The sequence below is a fragment of the Simochromis diagramma genome, unplaced genomic scaffold (genome assembly GCF_900408965.1).
Source record: "Simochromis diagramma unplaced genomic scaffold, fSimDia1.1 OVJJ01000289.1, whole genome shotgun sequence".
NCBI lineage: Eukaryota > Metazoa > Chordata > Actinopteri > Cichliformes > Cichlidae > Simochromis > Simochromis diagramma.
In genome coordinates this window covers 8,210-28,515 of record NW_024386821.1, presented here as the reverse complement: position 1 = coordinate 28,515, position 20,306 = coordinate 8,210, and the positions used below count along the sequence as shown (strand labels likewise).

Here is a 20,306-nt window from a genome sequence, read left to right as displayed (position 1 = left end):
AGCTCCAGCAGCTCTGCGCTCGGGGAAAACACTATATTTACTTATCTTGTGCAGAAAAATGCGCTGACATTGCTTTATATCGAGTACCGGCTGCCCGGTTAAACTGTGACTATCACCAGGTAACGTAGGCGTGTTTCTTGAATTAGCAGCAGGTGTTAAACAGCTGACAGATGAGGAGGAGGGTGCATGCAGGTAAACTGAGGGTCTGTTGAGCTGATCGCTGGTTTCGTGAGAAAAATGTCAGCTCGTTATTTATGTTACAGAAGCACAGAGACACAAGACCAGGCGGAAAGAGACGATCGTTCGGTGAAAATGAGAATCTGCGAATGCAACATGTGGAACACGGAGAGTGGAATATGTAAACAAACCGGTTAACATAACCCCCTGGGTGCACTCTGCATGCTGACTGTTAGCAGAGCTAGTGAAATCTCTGAAAACATCTGAGCACTTTTGCAGACATGTTCTATGTTGACAACCTGACCAGGCATACGTCGCGACATTCGCGGCTAAAACACTGTTAAAAGTGTAGCTGGTGACAGAAAAACGGGGTATTTTAAAACTACACCACCACCATTGCTGCCTGTGATTTGATCTGCATTCTGGGATACCTGGCTGCCCCAAGTCTACACAAGCAATCGATTATCTAGGATCGACCTGTTTTGACTTACTTTGCACGGCAACCAATCAAATGTTAGAGAAGCTGCATGGGCAGCGTTAACCCCGCCCCCTGAGTTTGATGGGTGAGGCTGACAGATAAAATTATTTCATGATGAGAGCCAGGCGCCATGACTGCCAAAATGAAATAAATAAATATATCATTAAATAATTAATTAAATGTGTCAATAATTATTTAAATGTGTCAATAATTAATTAAAATGTGAAATACATAAATAATTAATTAAATGCGTCAATAATTAATTAATTAAATGTGTCAATAATTAATTAAAATGTGAAATACATAAATAATTAATTAAATGTGTCAATAATTAATTAATTACATGTGTCATAACTATTTATTTAATTAATTAATTCCAATTTTAATTAATTATTGCCACATTTAATTAATTATTTAATGGTGTATTTAATTAATGCATTATGGCAGTCCTGGCACTCCATAGGCTTAGGTGGTAGAGCAAGAGCAGGTCATCTAACCGGAACGTTAGTGTTTTGATCCCAGTCTGCTTGCCAAATATTCCTGGCCAAGATACTAACCCCATGTTGCTCGTATGCTTTAGACAAAAGGCGCATAGAAACAGCATATAAAAAAGTGCTTGGGTGAATGAGGTTGTGTAGTGCTCAGACTAGAAAAACCTCTGACGAACCTAATTTCTTTTTGCCAGTAAGAACTGAAGCGCTAATGTCAGGTGCACCTACACTCTAGCGCCTCATGAGGGCAGCATTTCGTCTTTGCGAACGTATTCGTGACGTCATCCCGTGTAACTTCCTGTAATCTCGGGTCCGTTCCTCAAATCGTCCGCTGTTGTGGTTCAGAAGGCCAAGTACCGACGTGTCGGTCATTTCAAAAACCTTAAAGGTAGAGAAACAATTTCCAAGTTGTTTTATGACAGTGAATTGTTGATTTGGCGTCATGCTCGGTTAATATAAGATGGGATATAGATACAGCAATTTAGCTAAAAGGAAATGTGCAAAAGTCCTTGACAATGTGCGCTACAAATCGGCTGCTATTCAGTGCTAGCTTAGTTTAAGAAACAGGTGAGCTTAGCAAGAATCGCTTACTTTCCGTTTGGAAGGCAAACCTAAACTCTGCTAGTATTTATTGTGTATTAAATGATGGGAAGTTGGTTGTCAATTTGTCATGACGTGTGTGTTTTAGTAGTCACTGTCACTATCGAGTTCTGCCGAAGTACTTTTATTTCCAAATGTTGGTATTGTTATATAATCTAGAAAGGATATGTTGCATTGTACATTACATCTAACATTAGAAAGTAACAATACAGGATTAATAAACGTTTGCATGCATATTGTTTCATATGGCATAACTTACCTGTGCCCCCCCCCATAAAAAAAATAAAAATGAACTTTAATCTGTTAATGTTATCCACGTTGTGTTCTCTTTCAACTATTACACCTTAATGCATAAACTTTGATGTCTGGTTTCAGATTTAAGACGTGATGGCTGCAACACTGCGTGTACTTTACTCTGCATCAAGGCCAGGTATGACGGCCTTACATTCTTATTCACTCAACAGTTCAGAGAGCCTTGTTGCCACATATCCTTTCTTACTTCTCACCCCTGTCATGCATTTATGTATACCAGGGGTCCCCAACTCCAGGCCTCGAGGGCCGGTGTCCGCGATCCAACACAGCTGATTCAAATGGCTAAATTACCTCCTCAACATGTCTTGCCGTTCTCCAGAGGCCTGATAATGAACTAATCATTTGATTCAGGTGTGTAGACCCAGAGTGAAATCTAAAACCTGCAGGACACCGGCCCTCGAGGCCTGGAGTTGGGGACCCCTGATGTATACAGATGTCGGTAAAGTTGCAGCCTAGCCCTAGCACAGAATGAGAGTGAGCATTATCACATTAAATGCTTTTTTAAGCTTTAGAAGTAGCAGGTAATGTCAAACACCTCAATAAGGAAACTGTAGTTTTGAAGTTTAACTCTAACACAATATTTCTGCTACCTAAAGGTAATGTTTCTGTTTTTACAAGGAAGTTATTGTGTGATAAATTCATTCTTACAAGTAGAGAGAGGGGCGGCACGATGGTTAGCACCGTTGCCGCACAGCAAGAAGGTCCTGAGTTCAATTCCAACATCAGGCCGGGGTCTTTCTGTGTGGAGTTTGCATGTTCTCCCCATGTTTACGTGGGTTCCCTCCGGGTACTCCAGCTTCCTCTCACCGTCCAAAGACATGCAGCTTGTGTGGATAGGTTAATTGGATAATCCAAATTGTCACTAGGTGTGAATGTGTGAATGAATGTGAGTGCGAATGTCCCTGTGTGTTGGCCCTGTGACAGACTGGCGACCTATCCAGGGTGTACCCCGTCTCTCGCCCTATGACAGCTGGGATAGGCTCCAGCGCCCCCCGCGACCCTGAAAAGGATAAGCGGAAGCGAATGGATGGATGGAAGTAGAGAGAGATGTAAGAAAGAGGTGACAGGAGAGGAAACATTATTCTGTTGCTGATGTCATCTGGGTATTTACCACAAAGAGATGTCTTGAAAAGCAAAGTGATTTATAAACATTTCATTATTCAAAATCAGTGTTGTATGACAACAATAGGCTGTTCACTTTATTGGAATGTAGACTAAGTTGGTTTGTTTGTAGTCTTGTTGTATTATTTAATGTAAGGGATTATATTTGACTGGTGCAGATTAGGCTGTGATATCCATAACTATTGCTAGGTTCAGTGAAGAGACAATAAAAGCTAGTTAGTTGTTGTTTAATGCTGATATTTAAAGCAAACAGTACAAGCTTAAAGTGCTTTTAGTGCTCAGTAGTAAGGCAAGAATAGAAAACGGCAATATAATTAGCAATTCATTTACCATCACAAGAGTTTTAAATTTTTCTGGACAGAAGCTAAAAGTGAGAAAGATTTATACTCTGTGTTGATGGAAAATTCTTTTGTGTTACTCCACTCTAGACTGCTAGAGTGTCAAGTGTGTCAAGTTGACTGCATTGTAGTAGGTTTACTGTTTATCTTTTCTGAAATGTTATTACCTTCAGGTTTTTTTGTGGCCAGCCAGAATCTAGCAAGGTCCTTCAGTGTGTCGGCACAAAGGGACGGATTCAGTAAGTGCTGCTACAACACAACTCAATTCAAGGGCTTTCAGAGGCTGTACCACGATATTTTCATTCACACATGGACTTCAGACAGTTTTAGAATTTAGTTCAGGATGTTTTCCTTAGTGGGGCTTTCCTCACATTCTTACATCCTGAAGAAGGATGTACTCAGCTTCACTTGATGAAAAAACAAAAAAGATTTATGAATTACACTGATATTTTACAGTTTACACTCATGTAAATTGGGCGTATTACCATTATTTTGTTTTGGCTGTGTGTGTGTTTGTGTGTGTTCCTTTCTTTGTCTACATAAGAGTATGTGAATGCTCAGGAGATCCCTGTCGACATGAAGTCCATCACAGACAGAGCAGCACAAACACTGCTATGGACAGAGCTCTTCAGAGGTCAGTTGAATGTTTCTCTGTCCTGTACAAATAATTGGATGTTTGTGTTTTCCTTTACCAGTGGAAGTAGTTGGGGTACTGTCACTTCATGGAAAATGTTCTTTGTATTTGTTATCTTACAGATGAGGATAACATTAGTCCCCCCATGATATTTTAACGTTTTTGTCCCAGTAAGTTGATTCTGTGCATCTGGATGTTACATTTCAATGGTAAATGGTTTGAAATAAAACCTCAAGCAGTTAGCAGTAAAACTGGGTCTGGAACGTCAATTTATCTTCCAACACGTCACGACCACCAACACCTATGCCCTGCCCATGATCAGGTACCCTGCTGGGATAATAAGCTGGCCAAAGGAGGAGATGCAAACTGGACCGAAAGACAGCACAGTGTAAAGATGCCCCTGAGACAATCCAGCACATAAGTAGGGTGCAAGATGCTGGCAGGCAGGGCACACTTTGAACGCCATAACCAAGCGGCCGGCATAGTATACTGTGCCGAGTATGACCTGGAAGTCCCGAGGTCAAAATGGTGGTCCTGTAGGACTTCCAGATACAAACGGATAAACTGGTGATAGCTAACCAACCGGACGTAGTAGTGGTAGGGAAGCAGAGGAAGACAGCCGCACTGATAGATGTAGTGATACCAAATGACAGCAAATCAGAAGCTGGCCAAATACCAAGGGCTCAGAAAAGAGCTTGAGAAGATGTGGAGGGTGAAGGTAACAGTGGTCCCAGTGGTAACTGGAGCACTCGGTGCAATGACATCCAAACTAGGCGAGTTTCTCCAGCAGATCCCTGGAACAACATCTGAAATCTCTGTCCAGAAGAGCGCTGTCCTAGGAACAGCAAGGGTGCATGACCTTCAAGTTCCAAGGCCTCTGTCAGGGGACCTGAGCTTGAGAGATAAAAGATGGGGAATTTTTTTTTTGATAGATGGGGAATTTTTTTGATACAGATGCATAAAATTTTCATGGAGGTGTTAATAATTGTAAGTGTTCTCATTTGAAAATGTGGTTTTATTGTAATGCCAGGTCTAGGCATGACAATGAGCTACCTGTTCAGAGAGCCTGCCACCATTAACTACCCGTTTGAAAAAGGACCACTGTCGCCACGCTTCAGAGGAGAACATGCGTTGCGCAGGTGAGGATGATTATTTGACAAACACCAGTCAGTGTAATATGATTGGTAGCAATGATAAGATGTCAGAATAATAAATTTGATAGTCATTAATTGGTGCTTTGATATATAATATATATTAAATATATATATATATATATATATATATATATACACACATATACACATGATAACATAGATAAAGATGAGTATATATAAGATATATTATATATAGATATATATATATATATATATATATGTGTATATGTGTGTGTATATATATGTGTATATGTGTGTATATATATATATATATGTGTATATGTGTGTGTATATATATGTGTATATATATATATATACACACACACACACATACAGTGTGTTTGTGTCTCAGGTTTAACAAATTGACCAGTAACTTCTTATATAAGGAGGATCATATGCAATGCAAGAAAAACGTTGTAACTTTTTAGATTTAACTTTTTTTCTAAACTATTAGCATCTTTGAATAGTATCTGAAAACACCTCCATACATCTGAGATTTTATAGGAGGCTCTGAGATAACACTGTATTAGTAATCAAACCTCACCAAGTTTTTGGAATGTGTCAAAACAGGTATCCCTCAGGAGAAGAGCGTTGCATTGCTTGCAAGCTGTGTGAAGCAATCTGTCCTGCCCAGGTATAAACAAATAGTCATACCTATGTGAACAAATATGAATGAGATAAAAACAACTTTGGCTATAGATTAGGGCTGCCACGATTAGTCGACTAGTCACGATTACGTCGACTATCAAAATCGTCGACGACTGATTTAATAGTCGACGCGTCGTTTGAAGCTTTGTAAGATCCCAAAAGACGCAGGAATAAGTAGTAGGATTTAAGAGTGTAATAACGGACTGAAACAGAAGATGGCAGCACTGCATGTACAAGGATGCCAGCTGCCGTTAAACCCTGAAGAAGAAGAAGCTGTGTCCCAGAATTCATAGCGCGGCCCTGCTTAGTTTCCAACAATGGCGGCAGCTAGTTAGTTTTAATATTACTCTTATTATTCTTTCTGGGTCACAAAATAAACGTTTAACATATTTTCAGGCGAGAATGTAGCTGTGTAAACCTCAAATATCTGCTCAGTTTATCAAGACACATATTTTAAAAAGCGCTCCGATGTTTTCGGAGACGTCTGTTACCCACTAGCTCGATAGCTAGCCGGGGTTCAAGGCTCACTAGAGCCGTGAGAACACCGGACTCCCGGCAAATCGTTTTCAAACCCACCGCCGTCTTTTGCTACTCAGGTTAAACATGATATATGAGTCACTTAGATAACTTAAAAATGTTATTGTTTGGCTTTTTTTTAGCATTTTATTTGTTCCTGAGTAAATCGGTTTGGCTGAGATTAAAGTTATAGTTTTTACACAGCTGAATAAACATCAACCAGACAGCTGATTATCAGAAGTGTGAGATGCTCGAGAATTTACTCTGGTGTCCTGTTATATTTTAGATAGCAAGGAGTTTATTAAACTTCACCGAAACAATCTGCAAATTTCATTAAAATTTAATAAATTGTCATCTTGTCTTTATTTTTAGTTAGCACATACCTTAAACACTTAAAGCTGTAAGATAATGATAGTTATATAAGAGCAGATGCTGCTGGTGCAATAAGCTGTACGTTTTACGTCCAATGGATGATGATCTGACTAGTCGACTATCAAAATAATCATTTGTGGCAGCCCTACTATAGATACGTTTGCAGCATAACTGTCCTCACAGGACCTCAACTGTATAACTGAACGTGTATATGATACAGTGCAAAAGTCTTGAGCCACCTATCATTCCTTTGTATTTTGCTGGGAAATTTGGAAATATGTGCAGAGATTTATTCAAACATGTTCAAGCATAAATGGAAATACAATAGATAAGTCAAAAACATAATTTGTACAATTCTAATGAGCTTGAAAATCAATATTTGGTAGGAGCAGCTTTGAATTCTCTTTGTGTAATTTCTTTAAGCAGTCTTCAGGAATGGTTCACCAGGCTTCTTGAAGGGCATTTAAAGCTCTTCTTTGGATGCCACCCTCCACTGCGAGCAATTCTGAGGCTTTGGCGAACAGTAGATGGTGAACCATGGGAGTCAGATGCATCTATCAGGTCATGTGTCAGGTCTATGCTGGATTTTTTTATATGACTTTCAGATACCTGCCACTTTTTTTTTTTTTTTTTTTTTTTGTCCCCTAATTGTCCAATTTCCTCAAATTAGCCCACTTAGCTGAGATATGCCAGGTTCTTGGTTAGCAGTTCTTAGAACTAATCTTGTTGCTGTAAAAATCGTATTTCATGCTTCTCAAACTGTTGTCTTTGAAATATAGGACTAAATAATGGATTTATGTGACAGGCTGAAAGGATGCAATCTAAAATTGTTTTGTTGCCAAGTTGTCTGTTGTGTGTAGACACAACACTGGTTCCCAGGAGTTAGGTGCCTTTTTATTGCTTGAATGATTCAAAAGTCAGTGTTAAAAGTGTCTTAAAAACCTTTGTCCTCTGAAAGTCATTTTCAGTCAAGGACTGGACTGAAAAAGCGCACCTGAATATTAGCCGCACAAGCTAAAATTAGGGGAAAATCCTGTTTTGTACATACATTAGCCGCACCTGACTAAAAGCCGCAGGTGTTTTAATGTTTACTTACCATATGTAAGAGAATACGCGCAAAGGGGATTGTCAGGAAAGAGATGGCTGTTTGGGACCACATCCCTTTTATTAATATTTTGAAAAACAAGTTACCGGTACATATTTGCATAACTTTTTACCTATATGCACAAGTACCGGTAATTACAAGTACGAAACATGTACTGTGCTTTATAAACGAGTAACAAATGTAGTGTATAACAATAACCTACAGCACACCAGAAAAAGAGATTTGGCCTACCTTTTAGGCTCAGGTGCAGTAACACGGCTTTAACAAGAAGAAAAGTCAATCATTCACCACCATCTTTCTCTTCTTCCTGCGCACTAAAACCCATAAAGTCCTCAGGCTCAGGATGGCTTCGTCATCCACTCTCCGCTACTCTCCTTCGTTGTCACTTTCAAAACCAAAGAAATCCTCGTCAGTGTCGGAGTCGAAAACCCTCTGAAGGGCTGTGGTGGTGTCCCCCTCTTCATCACGCAGCAGTCCAGCCCTTCGAAATCCTTTGGTGATCGTGGATGCTTTTACACTTCTCCACGCTGTCAGAATCCACTGGCAGACTTGGGCAAAACTTGCTCTTCGCATGCGACCAGTTTTGGTGAATGATTTATTGCCGCTCGTCATCCACGCCTCCCACTGAACGCGTAGTGCTACTTTGAACGCACGATTCACACTGATGTCGAGTGGCTGCAGGTGCTTCGTTGTGCCTCCAGGAATCAAAGCTGGAATCGAGTTTGTGCTCTTAATGGCTGCTTTCACAGAATCTGTGATATGGGCCCTCATGCTGTCCAAAACAAGCAACGCTTTTTTTTTGGCGAAAGAATCCTCCAGGTTGCTTCCCATAGCACTCTTGCAGCCATTCCTTCATTACGCTTTCCACCATCCACCCATTCTTGTTGACCTTAACAGAGATGCCGCTCGGGATCTCTTCTCTTGGCATAGTCATCCGCTTAAAGATCGTCAAGGTCAAGGTAACTTTATTTATACCCAAAGGCAAGGTAAATTTGCTTTACAGAAAAATGACAGCATTTGGCATCCCTTTAAAAAAAAAAAAAAAAAAAAAAAAAAAACACACATACCTAGTAAATATATAAAGCTCACTGTGGCACATATATAGTAATTTTAATATTTCGAATCAAAAACAGTTCTTATTTAATTCAGTGACAGCAACGGGGACAAAGCTATTTTTATAACGCTTTATCCTGCATCTCGGAAATACAAACCTCCGTCCTGAGGGAAGAAGCTGAAATTCACCCCTTAGAGGATGGGAACCATTTTTAAGGATTGATAAAGCCATCCTCTGTACCTGCTTAGAGTACAGGGAGGCTAAACAAGACTGTTGCTCACCTATCAGACGACTGGACCATCTCACTATCTGATTTAGAGAGTTTTTCTCTGTGACAGAGGTCTGACCGAACCATGCCACCAAACAAAAGGATAAAACGGACTCGATAAAAGAACGATAAAACAAAGTTAAAATTTTTTGGTCAATGTGGAAATGAACAAGTTTCCTAAGGCAATAAAGGTGCTGGTGACCCTTTTTACAAACTGATTTGCAATTTTGATCAAAGTTCAGTTTTTCATTTATTATGGTCCCAAGATATTTATATGATTGTACTTGCTCTATTTTCTGACCTTTAATTAAAGTGACTCCGTGCCCATTTTGTTGTTTCCTAAAATCAACAACCATATCTTTTGTTTTAGATATGTTCAGCTGGAGATAAGACTCCTCACTGAACAAAGTCATCAATGACTGGACCGTGGTTAATTTCACCCTCTTTCAGTAAGCTGACAATAACAGAGTCATCTGCATATTTAATAATGACCCTGTTTTCATGTCTGCCCTGACACATATTTGTATAGAGAGTGAATAATAAGGGCGATAAGACGCACCCTTGAGGAGAACCTGTGGAGGAGAACACTGGGTCAGACAGAACCCCATTTATTCTCACTCTTTGTGACCTGTCAGTTAAAAAATCTAAAATCCAGCCCACCAGGTTTTTCCTGATTTCAAACTGTTCTAAAAGTCTTTTAATTAAAATATGGGGGTGTATTGTATTAAAAGCCGAAGAAAAATCAATGAAAAGAAGTCTTGCAAAAGTCCCTTTACTCTCTACATGTTTAAGAATTAGATTTAGTAAAGTAAAAAGTGCGTCCTCCACTCCTCTGTTGGGCCTATATGCAAACTGCATTGGATCCAGCTGATGTTCAGTCTCTTTCATAATCACATTTCTGATGATTTTTTCAAAGACTTTCATTACAACTGAAGTGAGGCAACAGGCCTGAAGTCGTTTAGAATTTTTGGACGACTAGATTTAGGGACAGGAACCACGACTGCTTCTTTCCAAAGAGAGGGCACATGTTGTGTTTGCAAGGATTTGTTAAAAATAACCTGAAATATAGGACTGAGTTCATCAGCACAAGATTTAATTAGGCGGCCACTAATATTATCAGGACCCTGGCTCTTGTTCACATTGACTGTATGAAAGGCCTTTTTAACATCGCTGAGTTCAATGATAAAGTGCTGAGTATCTCTCAGTTTCTGTTTCAGTTCCAAAATATCCTCGCTAAAATCAGAAGAACTAAAACGAGCATAAAACATGTTTAAAGCATTTGCAAAATCTCTGTCTGAATTAAAACAATCTAAAATGACCTGACTACTGCTCTGGGGATTTTGAAACCCTGCTATGGTTTTCATACAAGTCCAGGCAGACCCAAAATTTTTTCCACCATTGGCGGAAGTTGAAACCCTGATGCTGTGCAGCCCAGCACACAAGTGAAATTCGTTCTCTCATGGCCAGTGGTTCTCACCGTGGTGGTTGATTCGCCTTGCTTGTTAACAGTCCTAGTGAGGGGCAGGTCAAACGTCAACAGCACTTCATCCATGTTTATGATCTCGTCCGGTCCGATGGAATATTCGTTTATCTTTCTTAGTGTGAATTTGCGGAAGTTTGTTATTTTCCTCTGCGTAGTCGGGAGGGAGTTGCTGACACACAGTCGTCCGTGCCCTCATGGACAGTCCTTTTCGTTTCATAAATCTGTGACACCAGGATGGCCCACCTCTGAAATTTTCTATCTTCATTTCGTTGGCGACTGTTTTGGCTTTTAGTTGGATCTGCACAGTTTAAACACCTCGCCCGTTTGCTCTCTGTGTGTTCACCCAGTCTTCAATACAGTCTTCAAGTTTGGGCCATCTGCTCTTATTTCCTCTGAAAGCTTTTTTCGTCTTTTTGCACAGAGCCAGTTTGTCTCCAACGTCTCACCATTGATTCGTTTATACCAAGGGTACGTGCAGCAGCTCTATTTCCCTTGCTGAGTGCCAAATCGACTGCCTTTAATTTGAAAGCTGCATCATATGCATTTCTTTTGTTTGCCATACTGAGGGTTTTTGAATGATCACATGCCCTTCCGCCAGGCAACGTAGTGCCGTACAACAGCGGAACAACCAAAACAAATCCTCTTACGATATCACAAAAATCATGGATGATCCATAGAAAAGCCGCGGGGTTCAAAGCTTGTGCAAAAAGTAGTGGCTTATAGCCCGAAACTAACGGTAATGTCCAAAGAAACCCTGGAGAACTATTACTCAAGACCACTCATTAAGGATGCGATCAGAGTAGAGCCTTGATTTGAATGTATCGCTCCATGGAAGCAAAAAACACAAACAAAAGAAAAGATAGGAGGGTCAAGACGTTTGCACAGTACTGTATACTGGGGAATGAATGTTTGTATTCATTATTAGTACAAATACCAGATAGCGCTGTTGATATCATCGCTAACAATTTTCCTTTCCAGGCCATCACCATAGAGGCAGAGACGCGTGCTGATGGCAGCAGGAGGACAACTCGCTACGACATTGACATGACCAAATGTATCTACTGCGGTTTCTGTCAGGAGGCATGTCCTGTGGATGCCATTGTAGAGGTGTGTCTTTTTCCACAACATAGACAGTCTTGGATAGTGTGGGTAGCCCCACTGCATGTTTGATTGATTGACTGATTGATTGATTAATTGAATGATTGAATCTTTATTTTGAACATGTTGAAAAAGTACAACAACATAGAATTAAAAAGAGATAAATAAACAAAGCAAAACAAAAGTAAAACGAGCAACCACAACTACAAATAACTTTGATGTTCAAAAAGGAGCAGGAGGAAGCATAAGCTTATTTAATCCCACCCCTTTTCCACTATCTAGTAATCAATAGACTACAGAAGTACCTCCTTGCAATTAGTCAAAGGAGCTTGCAAAGAAAAGCGTCTGGACTTCTTTAAGTTGCTTGAAGACGTTTCACCTCTCATCCGAGAAGCTTCTTCTGTTCTAAGGTCAATTACATTATATGTTACATGTATTTTTTTTAAATATATATATAAACCACCCAGCGCACCCCTGCGGGCTGTTTATCCTTCAAGCTCGGGTCCTCTACCAGAGGCCTGGGAGCTTGAGGGTCCTGCGCAGTATCTTAGCTGTTCCCAGGACTGCGCTCTTCTGGACAGAGATCTCCGATGTTGTTCCCGGGATCTGCTGGAGCCACTCGCCTAGCTTGGGAGTCACCGCACCTAGTGCTCCGATTACCACGGGGACCACCGTTACCTTCACCCTCCACATCCTCTCGAGCTCTTCAGAATCAGAATACTTTATTAATCCCGAAGGAAATTAGGGTTACAGCAGGCAGCACGCTAATGGCGCATGCGCACTTACAAAGGAACCTTCTGACCAACTTTACACAAACATAATGTCACAGACATGTCAGAAAGGTCGGCTGATAGGAAAAAAACAACGAAAATGAATAACATGAGGTAAGAGGAGGAGAAAAAAAACTCCACTCAGACTGAGCTCCTAGTGGGAGAACAGTTTGATAACAGAAAAAACACCTCAGCACAAAAAGCACATGACTATCAATACACCATAGAAACACAAGACAAGCAACAGGGGTGGGTAAAGGGTAAGAGAGAGCCGGTGTAGACAGGGCATCCGCTCCTGCAGCATGTCTGCGCTGGTCCAGTCGACTGCCATCTTCCCCGGTAGGGCACAAGCATCGAAGGTGTGTGTGTGTGTGTGTGTGTGTGTGTGTGTGTGCGCGCGCGCGCGTGCGTGCGTGCGTGCGTGTGCAGAGTTCAGCTGAGACAGTGTCCTTCGCCCCGCCAGGCTACGTAAACAGTCTTCCAGCCAACCCAGGTGGCCTTGCTCGGAATTGGGGGAGCAGTCTAAACACAGTCGTTGTCAGGGTGTTTTGTTCAGCTCCAGCCTTGAGGCCGCAGCTGGCGCCGAAGGGGTCTCCGCATGAAGTGATGATGGTTTTTCCTTTAGTGCAAACAACTCATATGAATTTCAAAGCTGTTCTAACAGTCCAACACTGGTCTCTCAATCTCCCGTTGGAGAGCCGTGAGCTTTCTATGATGTTATCCAAACTTACGTTCCGTGATGTTGTCATTCTTTTTGCTCAAAGAGCAGGTTCTGAGAACTCACGACCGCAGTGCACTTCCCCAAGATGTGATCGAATTTGCGCTCAAAGGTGTTATTCGAGCTAGCCCCTCCAGATGTAATCGAGTTTTTCACTCAGAGGTCTTGTTCTGAGTATTCACGGCAGCCGTGCGTTCTCCAAGATCTTCTCCGTGCTGCACTCAATGAGCCCATGGTATTTCTCCAGCTTCTCGTGTTCCTTCTTTCTGATGTTGCTGTCATTCGTGACCGCTACATCGATCACTACGGCCGTCTTCTTCTGTTTGTCTACCACCACTATGTCCGGTTGGTTAGCCACCACCATTTTGTCCGTCTGTATCTGGAAGTCCCACAGGACGCCCCCACCACCCTTGGGGGAGTCTCCCATTTTGACCTCGGGACTTCCAGGCCATATTCGGCACAGATGTTTCTGTATACTATGCCGGCCACTTGGTTATGGCGTTCCATGTATGCCCTGCCTACTAGCATCTTGTACACCCTGCTGTTATGTGCTGGATTGTCTCTGGGGCATCTTTACACAGCCTGCACCTGGGGTCTTGCCTGGTGCAAGACCCCAGCCTCTATGGATCTTGTACTCAGAGCTTGTTCTTGTGCTGCCATGATTAGTGCCTCTGTGCTGTCTTTCAGTCCAGCTTTGTCCAGCCACTGGTTGGATTTCTGGATATTAGGGCTGCACGATTAATCGTTAGAAAATCGCAATCTCGATTCATACTTATGTGCGATCTCATTTCCAAATGACAACGATTTAAAAAAAAAAAAAAAAAAAAAAAAAAAAGAAAAAAGAAAAAAGGACGACGACGACAATTGTACCTCATTTTGATCCGGGACGTACTCTGCATGAAAACAAGCGCTCACTCTTCCTGCTCAACAATATAAATATAAATTAATATTATTTATATATACACATATTAGGGGTGCAACGATACACAAAATTCACGGTTCGGTTCGATACTTTGGTGTCACGGTTCGATATTTTTTCGATACAAAAAAAATGTTCATGCCTTTTTTAATTTGTCATTTATTAAAATTATAAATATATATTTTAACTCAAAAGTACAGTTTTTAAATTTAATGTTGCTGAAACAAAAAAGTAATAAAAAAAAATATATATATATATATCTCAGGGCTCGCAAAATTTCAAAATGCCTGGTAGCCCTTCGGGCAGGGACTCTTCAGTTTTTGGTAGCCCAAAATAACTACTAAATTGCTACTGCTAAATTTTGCCAGTGGTAGTTCACTCTTTGCAACATAGTACGCTGTTCTAAACAGATTTTTCAGGTTTATTTTTAGTATGTTATTTGCAATTGGTGTTTGTTCCGGGAAAGATATTGCAGACTGAGCAATAATGCATTTCTCTCATTTCTCATGGGTTCTAATGGGGGCCTTTCTTAAAATGACTGGTCCCAGTAACAAAGGCGCCTGTCGACTCAGAAATCGAGGGAAAACCAACAACACACCCGGCAGAACATTATGTTATTTACACGGGTGCACATAAGTGGTCCGCATGTGCGCATTCGCTGTCAAAATAAAAGACGCGCACCAGATAAGAAGTTGCAACGCGCGTGTGGGATTTTCACGGCACATTCCGCACCACATCTCTGTGCGTTCATCATTTGTTTGAAGCCAGCTCACCTCCTGCAACCACTTTTCCGAGAATACGCGCTTCTTTTGTGGTTCGGACTCCTTCTGACATTTGTTTGGAGGTGGAGGAACACCAAAGTAATTGCTTAAAGGACCTTCTTCAACATCTTTAAGAGTTCTAAACAAATGTCTGTCCTCCTCCAGAAAATCTTATGTACGCAAACACGCGTTGCAACTTCTTATCTTGTGCGCGTTTTTTATTTTGACAACGAATGCGCACCTGCGGACCACTTATGTGCACCCCTGGTTATATAGCTCGTCATATTGCAGCCACAGAAATTCTTTTGTCCATGAAACCATAAAGCGCTTACCTTCAGGGTCATACGTCACATGAAAACCAAAATAGTTCCAAACGCCACATCTGAATGAGGGTGGGGGAGGTTCAATTTGCCATGTTGCAAGGAGAGCTTAACTTCTGTCTTGCTAGCTTGCCCTGCGCTCAGTGAATCTGCGTTCGACTACTCCGCCTAGGCTGCACTGTCGAGTGCAGATCCACTGAGCGCTCAACACAGACAGCATCGTCAGAAGGAAAGTTGATAAAATAAATTAAAAATTCTGTATTGTTCGATACATATGCGTACCAAACCGAAAGCACTGTATCGAACGGTTCAATATCGATACGAGTATCGTTGCACCCCTAATATAAATAAATAAATATATATATATATATATATATATATATATATATATATATATATATATATATATATATATATATATAAAATGTACAAATATACAAGCTGTTTTAAAAAAAAAAAGTAATATGTAATAAATAGTGTTGTGTGTATATACAGTTGAGTTATTGCACATAGAATTGGTATTGCACAGTGGTGGTCCATAGAGGAAGTGGGAAGAAAAAAAAAATTTGGGGGGGGGGGGCTGTGTTATCGGTGCATGTGTGAGTTCAGGGTGGTTATGGCTTTGGGGAAGAAACTGTTTTTGAGTCTGTGGGTTTTTGTGCTGATGCACCTGTAGCGCTTCCCTGGGGGAAGCAGGCTGAACATGTTGAAACCAGGGTGGGAGCTGTCCTTGATAATGATTGCTCCTCTGCTGAGGCAGCGGGAGGAATAAATGTCCATCAGGGAGGGGAGAGGGCATCCGATGATCTTTTGTGCTGTCTTGACCACACTTTGAAGCCTCACTCTATCCGCCTTGGTGCAGCTGCCGTACCATACCGTGATGCAGTAGGTTAGCAGGCTCTCAATGGACGAGCGGTAGAAGGTCAGCAGCAGTTAAGCAGTTTTAATTGGCATGCAGTAGCTCTAATACTGTGCTGTCTGTAATGGGACAGCAAACATACTGTTATATAAACCAGGCACAAAAAATGAGGAAATTTGGTTGATTATTTCTGGGATTTAAAAATGTTTCTTGGGAATACATCATGTCTAGTTGGAAAGCCTGTTTATTTCCTCTTAAATTTGTCACATTTGTAAACAATTGCATTTGTGGGTTCAGCTGCAGAGTTGAGTATATGGGTTGTACCCATGAAAAACCAACTCGTAAGCATAGACCCTGCACATTAGTCAATTGTGTCTGCAGTATTTAAAGTGAAAAACAGGTTGTCCAATGGTATACAAGTTATTGCTGAAAAACATTGTTACAACTAAGAACTATTCAAACAAACAGAAATATTAGCTGTATATCTATATCTACCCATCTCTATCTATATATCTGTCTCTCTCTATCATTCATGTATAAGTAAAACGAGTGTTGAACACGTCACATGTACTTCTAAAGGTACTATTGACATGAAATTCTCATCAGATGTCGATAACGATCCATCCAATCCACATATACTAAGAAACCTTAGTTGTCCATAAATTATGTGTAATAATGAGAAATGTCACAGGGAAAAATACTGAACACAAGAAGAAAGACAATGGGGCCAAATAATGTCAGCTGGTTCAGTCCCAACTGATGGCCTAAAAAAACTGTCTCATTACCAGTGATTTACACAAGAAATAGCTCATGATAGATCAAACCAATGAGCTTTCTCAAGACCTTTACAAGATTATTGTTGCAAAACATACTGATGTCATGTTACAGAAGAATTTCTAAAGTCCTGAAGGTTCCAGTGACCACTGGCCCATAATCCAGAAGTGGAGACAACATAATTTCGCTGTAAAGCAACCACAACCAGGTGCTCACTGCAAGACTTCAGACAGAGAAGTGAAAAGAATTATCAGTAAGGGTTGTTCAAGAGCCAAGGACCACTTGTGAAGAGCTACAATAAGACCTGGCATCAGCAGGTACACTTGTTTCAAAGAAAACAATAAGCGATGCACTTAACTGCCATGGCCTGTATGAATGCTCACCATGCAAGTATCTATTGCTTAAGAAAATGCATGTTGGAGAGTACTTAAAGTTTGCTGAACAACATTCAGACAAGCTTGTGAAATACTGGGGGAAAACAGTCCAAAACTGAGCTCCTAAAATGCCATAATACAGACCCTGTTTGGAAGTTAAAAGGTACTGCATATCACCCCAAAAACAACGTACCCACAGTGACGTTTGGAGATGGGAACGTCATGATGTGGGCCTGTGTTCAGCATACAGTACTGAATGAATGCAATTAATGGAAAAATGTACAGAGGCATTCTTGATAAAAATCTGCTGCTATTTACCAGAATGATGAAGATGAATGTAGGGTGGAAGCTATAGCAGGACAATGATCCCAAACACACAGCCGAGCCAGTTGCACAGGAAGAAAATAAAGCTGCTAGAAAGAGAGAGCATATTTCTCCTGTTTTGGCTTCCCTTCATTGGCTTCCTGTTAAATCCAGAATTGAATTCAAAATCCTGCTCCTCACATACAAGGTCTTAAATAATCAGGCCCCATCTTATCTTAATGACCTTGTAGTACCATATCACCCTATTAGAGCACTTCACTCTCACACTGCAGGCCTACTTGTTGTTCCTAGAGTATTTAAAAGTAGAATGGGAGGGAGAGCCTTCAGTTTTCAGGCCCCTCTTCTGTGGAACCAGCTTCCAGTTTGGATTCAGGAGACAGACACTATCTCTACTTTTAAGATTAGGCTTCAAACTTTCCTTTTTGCTAAAGCATATAGTTAGGGCTGGATCAGGTGACCCTGAATCCTCTCTTAATTATGCTGCAATAGACGTAGGCTGCCGGGGATTCCCATGATGCATTGAGTTTTTCATTTCCAGTCACCTTTCTGACTCACTATGTGTTAACAGACCTCTCTGCACTCAATCACACTTGTTATTAATCTCTGTCTCTCTTCCACAGCATGTATTTATCCTGTTTTCCTTCTCTCACCCCAACCGGTCGCAGCAGATGGCCCCGCCCCTCCCTGAGCCTGGTTCTGCCGGAGGTTTCTTCCTGTTAAAAGGGAGTTTTTCCTTCCCACTGTCGCCAAAGTGCTTGCTCATAGGGGGTCATATGATTGTTGGGTTTTTCTCTGTATCTATTATTGTACGATCTACTGTGCAATATAAAGCGCCTTGAGGCGACTGTTGTTGTGATTTGGTACTATATAAATAAAATTGAATTGAATTGAATGGCCCAGCCAATCACATGACCTAAATCAAACTGAAAGTCTATGGAAAGAAGAGTTCATAGAATGGGCCCACAGAACCTTTGCAATGCCTGCGACTAGTTTCTCCATACAGAAGGAGCCTTGAAGCTGTTTTACCAACAAAGGCTTTTGCACAAAGTGTTAAAACAAATTTCAGTAAAGCATGTTTAATACTTTTTTCATTATTACACGTAATATATGAACATCTGTGGTTTGAGTTTTTTGCGTTTGTAGATTGGATGGGTTGTTACTGATATCTAATGAGTATTTCATGTCAGTATCACCTTTAGAAATATATTCTGGGAGCGGCCGGCCCAGGTCTTCCCTTCTCTCTACCCCTGCTTTCCTGTCCTCTCATCACTGTGTCTATCGACTAAAGTCCCCCCCAAAAAAGAATATTTAATTAGTTACACTCTAGTTAAAAGGGCTGAAATACGGGCAGAGTCATAATAAAAGTTGGCAGTAATTTTTATTGCAAAGATCTTTATCTTTTTGTTTGTGCTTTCATTATTCTTATTCTTTGCGGTCTCTTTTCTCCACGTTTTGTTTCTGTTATTTTCTTCTGTTCCTCTCCTCGTGTTTGCAGACCTGTTGTAATCCATTTTTCCTTTTTTTTTCAGGGTCCTAACTTTGAATTTTCTACTGAAACTCATGAAGAACTGCTCTACAATAAGGAAAAGCTCCTCAACAATGGAGACAAGTGGGAAGCAGAGATTGCTGCCAACATACAAGCTGATTACCTATATCGATAGACATTACACACAGACATGCAGGTGTACAAATGTACAGTATACACAAACCATCTTTTGCGCCCCACACACATTTTGACTCAAACCCAGAGGCAATGGATGGTCAGTTTAGATTTAGTTTTGTTGTCCATTCTTATTTTAAACATAACATAAATATCCTCAGTATCATATTATTCGATATTTATTGTAGAACAATCAATACCCCACTGGCTATTTGTGTAAGGAGTCTAAAGCTGTCACAGCCTGGTCTAGTATATTATCATTCAATGAAGACTATACTTTGTGTGGAAATTGAATTTAATAACATGTAGTCAAGCTATGTCAGTGTGAGCATGTACCCCGAGGGTAGACTGCAATCTGGATTCCATCTTCACTGTCAGTGTAAGGGTGCATGGATTATCATCTAGTGAGTTGTATGTTCATCATGCTGCTTCCACTTTCAAGCAAATAAAGAACCATCTGGGAGAAAGTTGTTTCAAGTGTGGAAAAACGATGTACAGAAAATGTTTCAATGCAATTTTTATTTATATAATGCCAAATACAACAACAGCCGCCTCAAGGTGCTTTATATTGTAAGGTAAAGACCCTACAATATTGCAGAGAAAACCCCAGCAATCAGACGACCTCCTATGAGCAAGCACTTAGTGACAAGCTTTATGTTAAAAGCTTCCTTTTAGGCTACGTTCACACTGCAGGCGAAAGCGCATCAAATCCTATTTGCGACCCATATCCGATCATGGTATCACAGTGTGAACGGCACAAATCCGATATTTTCAAATCCGATCTGGGTCACTTTCGTATGTGGTACTGAATCCGATACATATCCGATGTTTTAGAAAGCAACTGCTGTTTGAATGGTCATGTCGCATTAAATCTGTCTTTTATGTCACTGACACAAGACAGATGCCAATTATCAGCGCCGGAGAAGACATCGCGAACGCTTCCTGGCCATCCAGTGTAGATGTCAGTGAAACTGTTG

The 20,306-nt window shown here is 40.8% G+C and overlaps 1 protein-coding gene across 1 annotated transcript; it reads left to right on the top strand.

Moving 5' to 3' along the window:
* Positions 1-1,407: 1,407 nt before the first annotated feature.
* LOC120730740 (NADH dehydrogenase [ubiquinone] iron-sulfur protein 8, mitochondrial-like) lies at positions 1,408-19,799 on the top strand. The gene is made up of 8 exons (XM_040027196.1): positions 1,408-1,534; positions 2,122-2,176; positions 3,692-3,757; positions 4,063-4,152; positions 5,183-5,291; positions 5,877-5,940; positions 11,731-11,859; positions 19,199-19,799. Exons 2-8 carry the CDS (start codon positions 2,134-2,136, stop codon positions 19,328-19,330), a joined length of 633 nt encoding a protein of 210 aa, XP_039883130.1. The 5' UTR covers positions 1,408-1,534; positions 2,122-2,133; the 3' UTR covers positions 19,331-19,799.
* The last annotated feature ends 507 nt before the right edge of the window (positions 19,800-20,306 follow it).

Excerpts from the sequence above, each read along its gene's own strand:
- LOC120730740 (XM_040027196.1), top strand. The coding sequence starts at position 2,134 with ATGGCTGCAACACTGCGTGTACTTTACTCTGCATCAAGGCCAG. Across the intron at positions 2,177-3,691 it reads TTACTCTGCATCAAGGCCAG|GTTTTTTTGTGGCCAGCCAG; the intron begins GTATGACGGCCT and ends TATTACCTTCAG. Across the intron at positions 5,941-11,730 it reads AAGCAATCTGTCCTGCCCAG|GCCATCACCATAGAGGCAGA; the intron begins GTATAAACAAAT and ends TTTCCTTTCCAG.